At 49.4% G+C, this 16,685-nt stretch overlaps 1 protein-coding gene across 1 annotated transcript in view; it reads left to right on the forward strand.

The window, feature by feature from the left end:
• Positions 1-230: 230 nt before the first annotated feature.
• The window catches only part of UBE2J1 (ubiquitin conjugating enzyme E2 J1), an 81,422-nt gene continuing 64,967 nt past the window's right edge, over positions 231-16,685 (forward strand). Inside the window, exon 1 of the mRNA XM_073589578.1 lies at positions 231-361. Within this exon, the coding sequence (XP_073445679.1) occupies positions 331-361 (31 nt within the window). The 5' untranslated portion in view covers positions 231-330. The remainder of the gene's footprint in view (positions 362-16,685) is intronic.

A 16,685-nucleotide genomic window follows, 5' to 3' on the forward strand; every position in this document is an offset into this window, starting at 1 on the left:
TTCCATTCACTGACAGCTGTCCCTCCGGACTCGGCCACCTACGCCTGCAGACCTCCGCTCCGCCGGTCAGACAGAAACCAATCCAGACAGGCGACTACAGGACCGCTCTGCACGACGCACTTAAGCCCTAGCCCTGCGTCCAGCTCTTACGCAAGACGTAGTATTGCGCCATGACGTCAGCCACCCACAGGACGCCACCAGCTGCCTACCGAGTATTGCGTGAAACTCCGCCCTCATTATCAGCACGTGACGTGGCTGTAGCGTTGGGCCGTCACGTGAGTGGGCGTGCCCTATGGGTGTAGGCGGAGATTAGGCCGCTGTCAGGCAGAAATGGAGACTCGCTACAACCTGAAGAGCCCAGGTACCGGGGGAGCGGGTGTTGTCATCACTGTGCTCTGTGCCGCCGTGTGCGCCGCTGCTCCCCTCATTACAGCTGTGCAGGCAGTGACCTGCTTACTTTCGGTTTGGTGTGTGCGGTGTTTCTGTGGCGTTTGTTCTAGGTGGAGTGGAAGACTGGCGTTATATGAGGCTCCATAGTGTCTCCCCGTTCTAACATGACGTATTGGAGTTCTGCTTTTACCTGCCGGTGACACAGAGACTGACTGGAATCACTAATTTTAGTAGCCCATAGTGTTATACAATGTGTGTGGCCAAGCCTACCTCCCCTGGGGGTGCTGGGCGGTGTGTGGCCTCCCGTGGGGGTGCCAGGTGCTGTGTGGCCGAGCCTGCCTCCCTTGGGGTTGCCGGGCGGTGTGTGGCCGAGCCTGCCTTTCCTGGGGGTGCAGGGCGGTGTGTGGCCAAACCTGCCTCTCCCGGGGGGGGGTGCAAGGCGGTGTGAGGCCTCCCCTTCCTCCGCTGGGGGTGCAAGGCGGTTTGTGGCCGAGTCTGCCTCCCCTGGGGGTGTCGGGCGGTGTGTGGCCGATCCTGCCTCCCCTGGTGGTGCCAGGCGATGTGTGGCTAAGCCTGCCTCCCCCGGGGGTGCCAGGCGGTGTGTGGCCGAGCCTGCCTCCCCTGGGGGTGCCAGGTGGTGTGTGGCCTCCCCTGCGGGTGCCGGGCGGTGTGTGGCCGAGCCTGCCTCCCCTGGGGGTGCCGGGCGGTGTGTGGCCGAGCCTGCCTCCCCTGGGGTTGCCGGGCGGTGTGTGGCCGAGCCTTCCTTCCCTGGGGTTGCCGAGCGGTGTGTGGCCGAGCCTGCCTCCCCTGGGGGTGCCGGACGGTGTGTGGCAGAGCCTGCCTCCCCCGGGGGTGCCGGACGGTGTGTAGCCAAACCTGCCTCCCCCGGGGATGCCGGGCGGTGTGTTGCCTCCCCTGGTGGTGCTGGGTGGTTTGTGGCCTCCCCTGGGGGTGTCGGGCAGTGTGTGGCCGAGCCTGCCTTCCCCAGGGGTGTCGGGTGGTGTGTGGCCGAGCCTACCTCCCCCGGGGGTGTCGGGTGGTGTGTGGCCGAGCTTGCATCCCCCAGGAGTTCCGGGCTGTGTGGCCTCCCCTGGGGGTGCCGGACGGTGTGTGGCAGAGCCTGCCTCCCCCGGGGGTGCCGGGCGGTGTGTGGCCGAACCTGCCTCCCCCTGGGATGCCGGGAGGTGTGTGGCCTCCCCTGGTGGTGCTGGGCGGTTTGTGGCTTCCCCTGGAGGTGTCGGGCAGTGTGTGGCCGAGCCTGCCTCCCCCAGGGGTGCCGGGTGGTGTGTGGCCGAGCCTACCTCCCCCGGGGGTGTCTGGTGGTGTGTGGCCGAGCTTGCATCCCCCAGGAGTTCCGGGTAGTGTGTGGCCTCCCCTGGGGGTGCCGGGCTGTGTGGCCTCCCCTGCCTCCCCTGGGGGTGCCGGACGGTGTGTGGCAGAGCCTGCCTCCCCCGGGGGTGCCTGATGATGTGTGGCAGAGCCTGCCTCCTCAGGGGGTGCCAAGCAGTGTGTGACCGAGCCTGTCTCCCCGAGGGTGCCGGGCGGGTTGTGGCCGAGCCTGCCTCCCCCGGGTGTGCCAGGGGGTGTGTGGCCAAGCCTGCCTCTCCTGGGGGTGCCATGCGGTGTGCCCGAGCCTGCCTGTCCCGGGGGCTGGGTGGCTGAGACTGAAAGGCTACAGAGTGGCTGCAACACCGTTAAGTAAGAGGCACCCCTGACCAGTCAACACCATGAAGACCCAGGAGGTCTCAACAACTTTGTCCCTGACTTGTTTGGAGAAGTACAAGTCACGATTGAGTTATTTAAAAAAAAATCTCAATCTCTGTTGATCCCCTCTGGCTGTTAGGCATCGGGTTCCTGCCTCTGCACAGGAGGAATCCCGAGCTTTGCCGTCTGCGGTCTCCCATTCCTCTCCGGCCGCAGAGGAGCCTGCTCAGCAAAGACGTCGTTCCCGGCATCTTGCTCAGTCTACTACTGTTGGCTTGGTTACTGCTGCTAATCAGGGTTCAGCTATTGTAACCTGCAAAAGCCAGCAGTGAGCAGCTCCTGGGACTAAGTCCTTCTTTCGGGCCACTGAGCATGCCCGTGGGAAGTCCTCTCATTGGAGGTCTGAGGTCACATGCTCAGGTCCTATTGCTGCTACCTTTGGACCACTACGAAGGTCCCGGAAGGACGCTGCTATAAAAGAGTCGCATGGCCGCACGGCCATGCGCTAGTACTCTTATGGTATTTTGTGTGAGTGATGATGGATGCATGTATCTGGTGACTGACTCATTAAGACTCCCCTCCCTTGGATATGTATGGTTTAGGGCTATTAGAGTCAGAGTCAGTGCCTTGTAGTGGTTAAGTCTAGTGCCACAGTGCTCCCAGTTCACAGCACCTCTCAGCTCCATATTGGGCCATCCTACCTAATGCACTACTGTACCGCGTGTACAGCAGCTCCTGGTTGAGCGGTGCCATGCACAACTAAAGCGCTTTCCAGTCCTAAGTTTAGACTGGTTAGTAGCGTCCGCCAGAGCTGCACTGTACATACCTAGTGCAGTACGCGTCTTTCTGCTGCACCCTGTGACAGCTAACAGGGCACAGTGTCTATAGCGTCTTTCCCTGGCGCCACAGTAGTGGCTCCGTGCGCAAGTGGGTCTAGAAGGACCCAATCCCCGTGTCCTTGGGGCTGAGTCCTGTGACCTCGTCATTTGCGCTCATCTTATGTCACAGCAGCCCTGTGAAGTAACAGGGTTCGCCTCTTATACACCGGGTCAGTGGTCACCCGCCGGTGTTCATTTAGTTCTCTGCTATTACCGAGCAGCAGCTTTCCATCTCTGCACGGTGGAATGCACCTTATACCATCTTCATTATTTGGGGCGTTCCGCTAGCTCTTAACACTGGCACCATCAAATCCATTATCATCAACTGGAAAGAATATGGTACCACAACAAATCTGTCAAGACAGTGCAGCCCACCAAAACTCTGAGCCCAAGCAAGGAAGGCATCAATCTGAAAGGCAGCACAGAGACCAAAGGTAACCCTGAGGGAGCTGCAGAGTTCCCAAGCATAGACTGGAGTATCTGTCCATACGACAGCAATGAGACATACAGTCCATAGATGTGGACTTTATGGAAGAGTGGGCAGAAAAAAGCCTTTACTTACAATTTTTGAGTTTGCCAAAAGACTTGGGAGACACCCCAGATGTATAAAGGATGGTGCTGTGGTCAGATGAGGCCAAAATTGAACTATTTGGCCACCAAGGTAAACGCTATGTCTGGCGCCAAATCAACATAGCTTATCTCCCCAAGAATATCATCCCCACAGTGAAACGTGGAAGCAGCATCAAGCTGTGGGAATGTTTTTCGGTAAGAGTAGCAGGGAAAATAGTCTGAGTCTGGAAGATGGATGGTGCAAAATACAGGGATATTCTTGAGCAAAACCTATTTGTCAATGGTTTGAGACTGCAACGGAGGTTCACCTTCCAACAAAGACAATGACTCAAAGCAACACTCAAGTGGTTTAAGTGGAAACGTGTAAATGTTTTGTAGTGGCCTGGCCAAAGCCCAGAACTTATTCCAATTGACAATCTGTGGTCAGACTTGAAGATTGTTGTTCATAAGAGGAAACGATCTAACTTGAAGGAGCTGGAGCAGTTTTGCCTTGAGGAATGGGCAACAATCCCACTGGAAAGCTCAAAGAGACTTATCTAAAGCAACTTGCAGCTGTAATTGCAGCAAAAGGAGGCTCTACAAAGTACTGACTTTAGGGGGGTGAATAGTTATACACACTGAAGTTTTTAGTTATTTTGTTTTATTTGTTGTTTGCTTCATAATAAAAAGAAAACAATGTTCACAGCTGTAGGCATGTTCTTTACATGAACTTAGGCAAATACTCAAAAAACTCAGTGAAATTACAGATTGTGAGGTAGCAAAACATGAAAAATGCCAAGTCACTGTAACCTTTTAGTTGCCTACTAGTGAGATTTTTGGCATGAATGTCTGTCAGATGGTGGCTTGGCTTCTAGTGACCTGGAGAAGCGATGGCAATGTTTACTTCCGTTAATATCCATGAGATAAATTAGATGCAGAAGTGACCATCCCACCCAGGCTCGGCTCTACAGTCGCTCCAAAGTTCTGGGCCCTAGAATCCACGTAATAAAAGCCTTGGCAACTAAAAATTATTCAGTATGTACCGTATTTTTGGACCATAATGCGCACTTTTTTCCTCCAAATTTGGGAGGAAAGTGCGTGGTGCGTTTTATGGTCTGAATGTAACGTGGGGAGGGGGCAGCGGCGGAGTGGGATCGCACTGTCAAGAGGCAGGAAAATGTCGCTGCTGCAAGAATCCAGCACTGAGGAAACCACGTGGTCCCGATGCTTAAATTGAAGGGATATTCATTAGCCGCTTCCCTGCCCACCTGTCAGTACCGAGCAGTGGTCAGGGAGCAGCAAATGAATATTTCTTCACTTAAATGCCGGACCCACATGGTTTCCCCAGTTCCGGATTCCTGCAGCTGCTGGGGAGATCATGTGTCCAGTGGAGGAGGTGGCAGCAGGAACAGAGTGCCACAGAAGAGATCGCCACAGTCGCATACCTGACAGCTGAGTGCTCCCGTCATTATAAGACCTGTGTGAGGTAATGAAGAGGGCAGGGTGGAGCATCACATGACAGCACAGAGCCCTCCCTCTTCATTATGTCACCACAGGTCCTGCAGACCCCACACTAGAAACAATACAGCTTCCTCTTACAGGACCTGTGGTGAGGTAATAAGAGGGAGGGCTCTGTGCGGTCATGTGATGCTCCAGCCCTTCATTACCTAACCAAAGGTCCTGTAAGCTGTAGAGAGAGATACTTTTGTTTTTCAAGCGTGGCTGGCTGGCTGCGGGACCTGCACTGATGTGAGCACAGTGAGAATTAATTAAAAGTTTAGTAATAACACATAAAAAAAGCACTCTTCCACTCCTGTGGTGAACTATTAACTCCAATCATGCCATAGGATCTGCAGGACATGCTGGGAGTTATAGTTCTCTAATGGGATCTTAAAGCACCAATCCAGTGTTATTTTTTAGTTCTGGAGTGGTGCTTTAAATATAAGCTATATGCCCCCATTCTTGTACTCACCCTCCAGTTTCTTCATATAGTACTTCACAGACACCACACTGGTCCCGCCGCACCATCTTCTACCCGTAGCTTCCAACATAATAATATACTATTATGTATAATAACACCACATATAATAGTATGTTATTAAATGTTTTACCACATTTTTTGTTTCAAATATTTTTTTCCGTATTTTCCACCTCTAAAACCTGGGTGTGTCTTATAGTCCGGTGCGTCCTACAGTCCGAAAAATACAGTAAGTCCTTCCAGGATTTTTAGCTGTCTAAGCAGCAACCTCAATTGCACGTACTTGCCATCCAGTTATCTACCTGATGGCTGCTGCTTACAAATATTATATACACACACGGGTCAGTGTCATGACATTGCAGCACATACTCGGACTGGGAATATTGGACATATGAGTTTGGTCTAAGTGCAGACTAAACAAACTTAAAATGCGCAAAGTTTAAACGATAATTTTATTTCTATAGTGCCAACATATGCCACAGCATTTATAATTAAATTTTATCACAATTGATGTTGAGGGGACCTGTGGAAGTTCGGGTTCTGGTACCCAACCCAAAATTTATTTCAAAGTTCGATTCGGGTATCAGAACTGTATCCAAACTTGAACCAGAATGCAAACCCCATTGAAAAGAATGAGGACCCAAACTTTTGAGCTGGAAAACGTTCTCTCTCTTACGTCCTTCCCCCCCGGAACTCTGAACATTGCAATGGTCTTGCGGGAGAGTCCATGTTCATAGTTCATCGTTTAGCACTGGACACTAAGGCTACGTCCACACGGTGAGTAACCGGCAGCGCTTTGAACTCAGCTCGTCTGCTGCGTCCAAAGCGCTGCTGGCTATTGAACGCAGGGGATTCCGCATGTGATACATTGTGCTGGTGATATTTATCTTGTCGAGACTCGCGTCTCCGCAAGATAAATAGGCATGCTGCAGTCTGGAAAGGTGCGCCGCATGTCCGTCTCCGCAGGGAAGCCGCGGGCACCAGTGCACGCTTAGTGGACATGAGATTTCTTGAAATCCCATCCACTATGCTGTAACATCTGGCTGCTGCAGGTTGCAGGGTTTACTGACCGTGGGAACATACTCTAAGTGTTCGGTACGAACATAGAACTTTTAACTTCGAGTTCCCTCATCTGTAACGCCACAGTGTCTCCTGCTGGATGATAACTTTGGCATATCTTTAGAATGTCTGATGCATCAGACCATAAGACGCACCCCAAATTTTCAGAAGGAATATAGGGAAAAAATATAATGTGTCAAATGGGGGTCCGTCTTACACTCTGAATTCAGCTTACCCGGGGGGGGGGGGGATTGGCAAAGGTGGAGGAGTGGTCACAGGGGTTGTTTGGTGGTCCAGGCTGGTGCGGTGGCCTCCGGGAAGTCCCATCTCAGGCTGGTGCGGCGGTGGTGCGGGGGGCTCTGCCGGCATTTTACGACAGGTTTGGCGGTGGTGGTGCTGCTCTGTGGTGCGGCGGGGCTCCACCGGCATTTTGCGACAGGTGTGGTGGTGGTGCTCCTCTGTGGGGTGGTGGCGGTGGTGGTTCTCTGTGGGGTGGCGGGGCTCCGCCGGCATTTCGTGTAAGCCCGCGCAGATCCAGTGCTGTGATGCGGTGGCCTCCGGGAAAATGGCTGCCGGGGGCGACGCATGCTCAGATTCAGATCTTGGCAACCAAAGAATAAAAAATCCACAGCACCTCATAGCAATAAGGGGTCAACTTTACCCACAATAGAGGCGCACTTCAATTCCAGAGAATCCTTCCGGGAAAATATCCAGACATCCAAATAGAAAATGAAGACAGCACCTCAAAAGTTGGTGAAAAATTCTTTCAGTTTTTTTATTCTGCCCTCTGCGGCGACGTTTGGATCTTACATGATCTTTTTGCTTGAAAAAGATCATGTAAGATCGAAACGTCGCCACAGAGGGCAGAATAAAGAAACTGAAAGAATTTTTCACCAACTTTTGAGGCGCTGTCTTCATGCCGGAGGAACCCCGCCGCCCCATAGAGCACCACCGCTGCCGCTCCACAGAGGCGCACCACCGCCGGACCACAGCAGCACCCGCTTGGGAAGGGAGACTGCATCGTCCTGCAGCGTCGGACCGGGACCGCAGCCACAGTATTGGTAAGTATATTCCCGACTATAAGGCGCACCCCATTTTCCAAAACTTTTGGGGAAAAAGTGTGTCTTATAGTCCAAAAAAAACCAGTAGGTCTTTAAAATTCAGCCAAATTATGTTCCAATTTGCTAGACCATGCCCTCTTGTCGCATATGTTTGATTTTTCTCAAACACATTGGGTCGACCAACACTGGTTTTTTACACCAGTCATGAATGAGGGTGTGCTGCAGTGATATACAACAAATTTTTTGAGAGTGAAAAACCGGAGAGGCGAGCCCTTCGTAAAAATCAGGCACATCTTTTAACTTCCATATGCCAGCGTCGAGGACTTGCGTATATTTCAGTCTTAGTTTATGCCCTCTTTTGGAGGTAAATTTTTATGAATTTTCATGACATGATCAACTATGTCCTCTCCCACTTAGGTTTCCAATTTTTCTGAATAGTCAGCATAGCTGGTGTGAAACCGCTAAAAAGTTGCACATTTTTGCTCTATTTCAAGTTGTGCAAAAATGTTGTGGTGTTTCAAATGATGCCAGATTTCAAATGCAAACTGCTTAATGAGTGAGGTCCAAAATATGGTGAAAGGCATGGAAAGCGTATTTCTCCCCACAATATATGGCCTCGTTCAGTCATCAGCTTTTGATGTACGAGTTCTTTCCATGTTTTTCACAGATGGCCCTCGTACAGATTATAGTCTATAGGTCTATTCACTTGTCCATGTATTTTTGCGGACTGCATGGTCGCCACAGAATCACGGAAATATGTCTCATTTTGATCAGTGTCAGACCAAACTCGCCAATGCTAACCTATGGATTCATGAAAAAAAATCAACAGTATTCGGACGCCGTCCGTGTGCTTTCTGTTTTTCAGACTGATCGGAGAAACTTGAGAAACTTCCATCAGGTTTTTTTTGTCATACTAGGAAATCTGATGAAATTCCGACAAAACTTTGATGGCTAAAAGTGACCAAACTAATGAAAACCACTCCTGGAACATTTTTTGCGGATGAAAGCAAAGAAACATTGACACCTGAATGGGCCTAAGGGCTCATACCCATATGTCTTATTGACACCTCTCCATTACTAACCTCTGGGCTTGGTGTCACCTGACAATACAAAAGTGATATCAATCCTCCAACTATCACCCCGGTTGCCACCGCTACAGGGCAAGTGGAAAGAGTGATACTAAGTGCTAGAATTGGCACATCTTAGAGTTGCGCCTTTTCTGGGGCAGCTGAGAGCTGATGTCTATCTTGCCTTTGCTGGTTAGTAGTTATAGGGGGACCCTACGTATTTTTTTTGCGGGGTCCCCCATTTTGATAAGCAGTAAAGACTAATTATACAGCTGTGAGCTGATATTAATAGCCTGGGCATTTCCCCCTTCCCAGGCTATAAACATCTACCCCCAGACGTCTGCTTTCAATCTGCTGGTTAAGAAAATTACGCAGGAGCATATGCCATTTTTTTCAGACAAATAATCTTTTAATAATTAAGTACATGTACAGTAAGCTGCACACACACCGTACTAATTGTATATGTCACTGACATCTGTATATCTATTCTATGTATACATACTGTTTATAATCCATCTCTTCTATCCTGTCTTCTCCTGCTGTGATTTTACTGTACGTGGCACATAAATTGCCGGCTTTTCTTCTATTTATGTAATTTGTATACATATATGTGTGTGTATCACTGCCATCTATATGTCTTATCTATTCTATGTGTATATATCTATTTTATTCTAACCTGTCAGTGTGATTTTACTGTACGTGCCGGCTTTTCTTCTATCTATGTAGTATATGTACATATATGTGTGTGTCACTGACATCTATATATCGATCTATTCTATGCGTATACAGTATACTGTATGTAATCTATTCTAGCTATTCTAACCTGTCACGCTGTGATTTTACTGTACATGGCTGATACATTGTCAGCTTTTCCAAGAACTTCTGTGTGTAAAAATTGGACAGCACTCGCGTGGTCCGAGTGCTGTGCGATTTTTCTCGCACCCATTGACTTGCATTGGCGAGTCTCGTCCGAGAATCACAGCAATACGCAGCATGCTGCGATTTGTTTCTCAGTCCGATTTCAGCTGAGAAAAAAAAGCGCAGATGAAATGTCACCTATTGAATAACATTGGTCAGAGTGCAGTCCGATTTTTTATTGGACTGCACTCGTCCGTTTTTCTTGCAAATGATTATGAGCCTTGAGTCTGATTTCTCCTGCGCACAGCTAAGTAAATCAGCCCTATTATATGAGCACATCGTGATCGTCTGAGCCTTTCTCTGCTTCATAGAATGCCTGCTTTTAGGGAGAGTTTTTTCTGATTTGTTCATATTGAATAGGAAAATGTCAATTAAACAACTTCTGCATTATGGAATGGAACATATTTTCTGTAATGGAAATGTTTGTGAAGGTCGTGTCTGGCACTGATGTGTGGGAAATAACAGCAGCTTTTCTAGATAAGTAGTGTTTGCCGTTGCCTACGTGCCTGGTGATCACCTCTACACTAATGTGCACATGAAACACAAAGAAAAAACGCAGTATGACAAACGTGCAAAAATACTCTGTTGTAAAAAAATACATAACAGTAGACAGCCAGTTCTAGTAAAAAATAACAAGAACAGGGTATTTAGTTGATTCGTTTTTTGCAAAAAATGTATACGAAGCCACTCCACCACGTCACGGTAACCCTTTTTGGAGCAGTCCTATCTAATGTATTTAAAACCTGAACATGTGAACAATACCTACATGAGCAGGATTCAGAAAGGCACTGCACGGTATGGGCACGCTGGGAAAAATGGTTCTTGTGCATGTCCCACAAGAGAGAGGCGGGGATCTCCCAAAGCTTGCATAAGCAAGAAATTAGTGGATTAAAAACACATGAGACATGCACAAGAATGAACAGGTCAGTAAGAAACTGTTCACACCACCTAAAGACTGAAACACAAAGAAAAAAACGCAGTAAGACAAACGTGCAAAAATACTCTGTTGTAAAAAATACATAACAGTAGACAGCCAGTGCTAGTAAAAAATGATATCAAGAACAGGGTATTTATTTGATACGTTTTTTGCAAAAAATGTATATGATGCCACGCCACCACGTCACAGTAACCCTTTTCGGAGCAGTCCTATCTAATGTATTTAAAACCTGATCATGTGAACAATACCTACATGAGCAGAATTCAGAAAGGCTTCTTGCTTATGCCAGCTTTGGGAGATCCCCGCCTCTCTCTTGTGGGACATGCCCAGCGTGCCCATACCGTGCAGTGTTAGTTTTAAAACGCTAACGTGGGCACATAGCCTTAGGCTAAGTGCACATGTAGCAGAAAATTTCTGCTCAAAAACCTGACTCCCTTCCCAGAAACCGCGCCTTTTTTGTCCTCGTGTTTTCGTCGCGTTCTTTGCGCGGTATTGATGTGTTTTTTCTGGCGCGTTTTCAAAACGCATTGAACTAGCCAGAAACGCGGAAAAATCTGCAAAATTAATGAGCATGCTGCGTTTTTTACCGCAATGCGTTTTTTTCACGGTAAAAAACGCATCAATATGCACAAAATGCAAAATGCATAGAAATTAATGGGAAGCTTATTTTTAGCGGTTTTATAGTCAAAACCGCTAAAAAAACGCTGTGTGTGAACACAGCCTTACAAAGCTTTTATACTCCCACCTGTACCAACCGACCCAGAATTTATCTTGGAATTGCCAGTAGACTGGTGCCGCACAGCACACAGGCATCTACATATACTCCCATATAAAGCTTTTGGAAGACACTGCTGTGATAAAATGATTGGACGAGTTTCCCAGCTGCTAGTTTCAGTTTGTGCATTGTGAAACTATACTTTTAAGATTTTTCTTAGTAGCTCTGCCAAATGACTGGCTTGTCTTTTGCATACCTTTCCTGCCAGGGACTTTCCAAAGACTTTTGTGTTCCTTCAGCAAATATGTAGAAATTTACCGAGCATAAATCTACTGTCATTAGGTTCCTGCTGCCCAAACCACAGGCAGAATTAATCAGAGCCAGGTATGTGTCACTGTGAAATGCTGCCTCGTTTCAGAGAAAACATCCAACTGGGGACTAAGTGTTTTCAGCTGCCTAATCCAATGTGGTCCCCTTCCAGCTTCTCTGCCCACTCCAGTTGATTGACTGGTCTCTCCCTATGTACCGTACATACTTCTTTGTGAATGAGATCCTGGGAAAGAGAGGGAGAGCGCTATCTAAGCTTAGTAGATGAGTCAATCTTACTTGGCGTGAAAAGTACAACTTGAATCTTGCTGACCTGGCATTGGTTGTGCAAGGAGGCACAACACTGGGAAAAGTTTGCAAACAAGGGTGATCCTTCCACTGGTATGCTATCCGTCTGTAATAACATGGAGATGATTTTTCTCTCCCAGAAAATTTTTTTCCTCCACGTGATATTGTGAATAAAGAAGTTTCAGGGCACTTCCTTCAGAGGATCCATAACCCAATTTGGAATAAGAAGGTTATATAGCCAAAGAACCAAGTATCTCTGATGTTGAATCAGATGATATTTTATTGGCTTAGTAAAATGTAAAATTTTATAAAAGACAACTAAAATATTAAAAAAACAAAAAAACAACGCGGTTCGGCCATGTAGGCCTTCATCAGGTGTATAATAAAATGATTTTGTTGTAAGCTATTTATACCCCATTTTCATTGCTAATAGTTGTGGTTGTACTGACTAAGGAACCAATCACTATCTATCAAACTCTTTAGCAGTTAAAATACATATATTACAACTTCATCCCCAAGAAAAGAATTCCAGGGTTAACACAGTATATCTGTAAATTTTAGGCAATCACACATGTCAATGTACATGTTCACAAAAAAAAACAACCACACCTGTACATACGCCTGAATCACCTCTCTCCTCTTGGTGCGAGCGGTCAAGCGGTAAACTGGAAGAGCTGCAGACACTAAAGATAATTAAAAAGAAAAAAAAAATTTGAAAAAAAAAAAAATTATACAGTATATATATTGAAAAAAAACCCACAAAGCAAGGACAAAACAAACAGGGACATTATTGATTGATCTTTACGAGATCAGAGATGTCATTCAGTCCATCGGGGCACAGACTGCAAAGTCTGTATATCACATAGGACTCTTTGGCATTAAGAACTGCTTTTCTGTTTCTCGTTGATGGAAGTATTTGTTCTATTGGCGTGACTTTTATACATTCAAAGTTTTTGTTATGTATAAGAGTGATGTGCTTAGATAAACGTTTCAAAAACCCTATTTCTCCATCGCTTCATTGGGGGACACAGGAACCATGGGTGTCTACGAGGCTGACACTATGCACATAAGAAAATTAGCTCCTCCTCTGCAGTATACACCCCACCGACTGGCGCTGAATTAGTCAGTTTAGCTTAGTGTCAGTAGCAGGTGAACACGGGTCTTTCATTAGACCCCTATCTACCTGAGCGTGCATCGTTCCATTGCAGGTTCCGGAGGGATACAGAGTAAACAGTCACATCTGTACTCCCACAAAGAGACTATGAGTACGGCGTGTACTGCCACCCCGTATCCTCATAGGTCTAGCCGGCAGGATCAAGAACTAAAAAGATCCTAGCCTCTGCCTCAGACCCACTCGCCCACCAGAGCCTGTCGGTAGATGGAGGCACGGACGTCTTATTTCCTCACTGGATGTAAGGTACAGCGCGGCTCCGTGGGTCCTAATGCAGCAAACGCTGGCTCAGACATCGGACGTTGCAGCGTTCACAGCCCTGGGCTCTCAGAGCGCCGCGACAGAGCGACCTGGATTTGTTGTAGCTTTCCTTCCAGGGGAAGCCGGTGACAGCGCTGCTCCAGGTGTCCTAAGTCAGCAATCGCTGGCTTAGGCATCGGATGTTGCGGCGTCTCCAGCCCCGTGCCCTCATAGCGCACGTGACAGTGTGGCTGGCGGGATACCTCCGCGCCTCACCGCGCCCCTCCGGCGGCCGCCGCTTCAAATTTAGGCCCCGGCTTTTATTCGGGCCTTGTGCTGGCCGAGGCCACGCCCCCTCGCTCGGGCGGGCTTTCTCCTGCCCGTCTCGTACCTCCCACCGCCACACTAAGGGGACTAGGGGCGGCGAATGGTTCCGCCCTCTCCCCCCAGCCGTCCTATGGGCTCCGAGCGGGTCTTTTACAGGGGGAGCGTCCAAGCGCGGTTGTTCCGCCCACCTTCTCTGGCCACGTTGCCACCCACTACTTCTGAAGGGGGGAGCGTCCAAGTGCGGTTGTTCCGCCCATCTTCTCTGCAGAGCGCGTCTTCTCCCAGGCAGCCGCCATTTTCTTCAGCCTGAGAGCCGGTCGCCTTCCCTGTCTACAGGAGCCGTTCCCAAGCAAGCCGAGCAATAGCTGAAGGTCGCTTCATAGGTGCCGTGAGTAGCTCAGCACTGCAGACTGACACCCTCCTCAGCTCTTGGTCCCCTAACCGTCTGGCGCCGCTTAGTGGGTTAGCTCACCATGTCTAATTCTAAGCCACTTCGCTCTCGCCCCCAACTTCCTCTTCTTCCTCAGCTGTGGTCAGTCACTTTGCATGTTCTGCTTGCAAACGCAAATTTCCATCAGGCCAGTCCTCTCCCCTCTGTCAGGACTGCAGCAACCCCATTGATCCCACCGCTCAGGAGCCCCTGGCTGGCCCAAGTGAGAGTGAGACCCCTATTCCAGTGTGGGCTTCCTCTCTTTCTCATTCTGTGGCAGATCTCACCAAGATGTCTCAGACCCTGGTTTCTGTACTTGATAAGTTGCCCCTGCAGACTTCGGAGGGCCCAGCAGGCCACAGGAAGCTCCGGCTGGGCATACCAACAGTAGCCGCAAAAGATCCAGACGGGCACCGCTCCGATTCGTCTTCTTGCTCCATCTCGCCCCATAGCCTGTCACAGCGGCCCGGGTCGGCCAGATCCTCTTCTCCTGAACCAGGCGAAACTTTCTCGGACGTGCCCTCCGAGGATGTTTTAAAGCTAGACTCGGACCAAATCGCAGACATGAGGGATATTATCTAGAGCCTCATTGGTGCGATCAACCAAACCTTTAAGATCAAGGACTCGCCCACGGAACTCGCAGATCAGGGTGTTTCGTTCAGGCGGTCTAAATCGCCTACCAAGGTCTTCGCTCCTCATTCTGAGTTTCAGAAGATTCTGACTAGGGAAAGAGAGAGTCCGACCAGGTGCTTTCAAAGAGGGAAACGCCTTGGCGTCTTATACCCTTTCTCGCCGGAGCTTACCGCAGAATGGTCAACTTCTCCTGTCTAGGACCCGCCGGTTTCCAGACTATCTAACAACACTGTCCTTCCGATCTCTGGAGGAGCGTCGCTAGGAGATCCTAACAACAGAATCATAGAATCTTTTGCAAAATCAGCCTTCTAAGTGGCGGCATCGGCCCTAAATCCGGCCTTCACTTCTACCTGGGTTTCTAAGGCCATAACCAACTGGGATAAGGATCTCCAACAAGGCATTCTGGCCAGGACTTGTCCAGAGCAACTGGCGGACCTCGCCGACCAGATTTCCCATGCGGGAGAATATTTGGTATCTGCCTCCCTACATGCTGTGTCTTGCGCAGCCCAGGCATCTAGCAACGGTGTGGCTATTCGGCGCACAGTTTGGCTTAAGGCCTGGCAGGCGGACTTATTGTCAAAAAATTCCCTCACCAGCCTACCCTTTCAGGGTTTGCGCCTCTTCGGTGATAGACTAGACCAGATCATTAAGGACGCCACTGGGGGCACAAGCTCCCTTCTGCCCCAGTCCAAGCCTCGTCGGCCTCCTCCGAAACGTGAGTTTCGGCCCTTTCGACCCTTTCGTCATTTCGCGACCGCAGAGTCGCCTTCTAACCAACGGAGGCCACAAGCACGCCAAGATAGGAAAAGAGATTCCTTTAGGCCCACTCCTTCCTGGCGCTCCCATTCCTCCCAAGGTAGATCCACCAGGTCAAGACCTGGAAGGTCTTCCTCAGCATGACTGACGTCAAAACCCTGGTGCATCCCACCGCTTGGGTGGCCGTCTTCTTGCTTACAGGGACGTCTGGCTCGCCTCGGTGGAAGACGCTTGGGTCAGGGAAATTGTATCCTCATGATACAAAATAGAATTTGTTTCTCGTCCTCGGGATCGATTCTTCGAATCCCGACCCCCAAAAGATCCCTCTCTGATCCCGGGCTTCCATACCGCCATCGCCTCTCTCCTCGATTCGGGGGTGATTATCCCTGTTCCAGAAGCAGAGCGCTTCACGGGTTTCTATTCGAACCTGTTTGTAGTACCAAAGAAAGGCGGTACAGTTCGGCCCATTCTGGATCTAAAGTTACTATACAAAAGGGTCCGCTTGCGACACTTCAGAATGGAGTCCCTTCGTTCAGTAATCGCTTCCATGGAGGCACAGGAGTTTCTGTGCTCCATAGACATTCAGGACGCTTATCTACATGTTCCCATCTTCCAAGGACATAAGAAATTCCTGTGCTTCGCGATACATCAGGAGCATTTCCAATTTGTAGCTCTACCGTTTGGTCTCGCCACCGCTCCCAGGGTTTTTACGAAAATCATGGCAGCGCTGATGGCCATTTTAAGGATCAGAGGTCTCGTGCTCTTCCCATACCTCGACGACATCCGCATCAAAGCTACATCCCTGCCCCAGGCTCACGAAAGTCTCGCCATCGTTTGCGACACCCTTTCCCGATTCGGGTGGATTATCAACAGGAAAAAGTCCTGCCTGATGCCAACGCAACGTCTTGTGTTTCTAGGCCTACTTTTCGAGACCCGTCAGGCGAAGGTTTTCCTTCCCGAAGAAAAGAGAGTAATTCTCCGGCGGGATGTTCGCTTGCTTCAGAGTCCTCGGCCCACTTCTCTCCGTTCAGCCATGAGAGTCTCAGGGAGGATGGTAGCAACGGCGGAAGCGATTCCCTTCGCCCAGTTCCACTCGAGACCACTTCAGCAGGCCATTCTGGCGCAGTGGAACAGATCAGTGTCCTCCCTGGATCGTCCAATCCGACTCTAGTTTCGAGTCAGACTGTCCCTCAATTGGTGGCTAACATCACCTCTTATCTCCCAGGGCCGGTCTTTTCTTCCGGTGCATTGGCAGGT

This window comes from Dendrobates tinctorius, unplaced genomic scaffold (assembly GCF_039654945.1).
Source record: "Dendrobates tinctorius isolate UK_male_01 unplaced genomic scaffold, ASM3965494v1 ptg000111l, whole genome shotgun sequence".
Taxonomy (NCBI): Eukaryota; Metazoa; Chordata; class Amphibia; order Anura; family Dendrobatidae; genus Dendrobates; species Dendrobates tinctorius.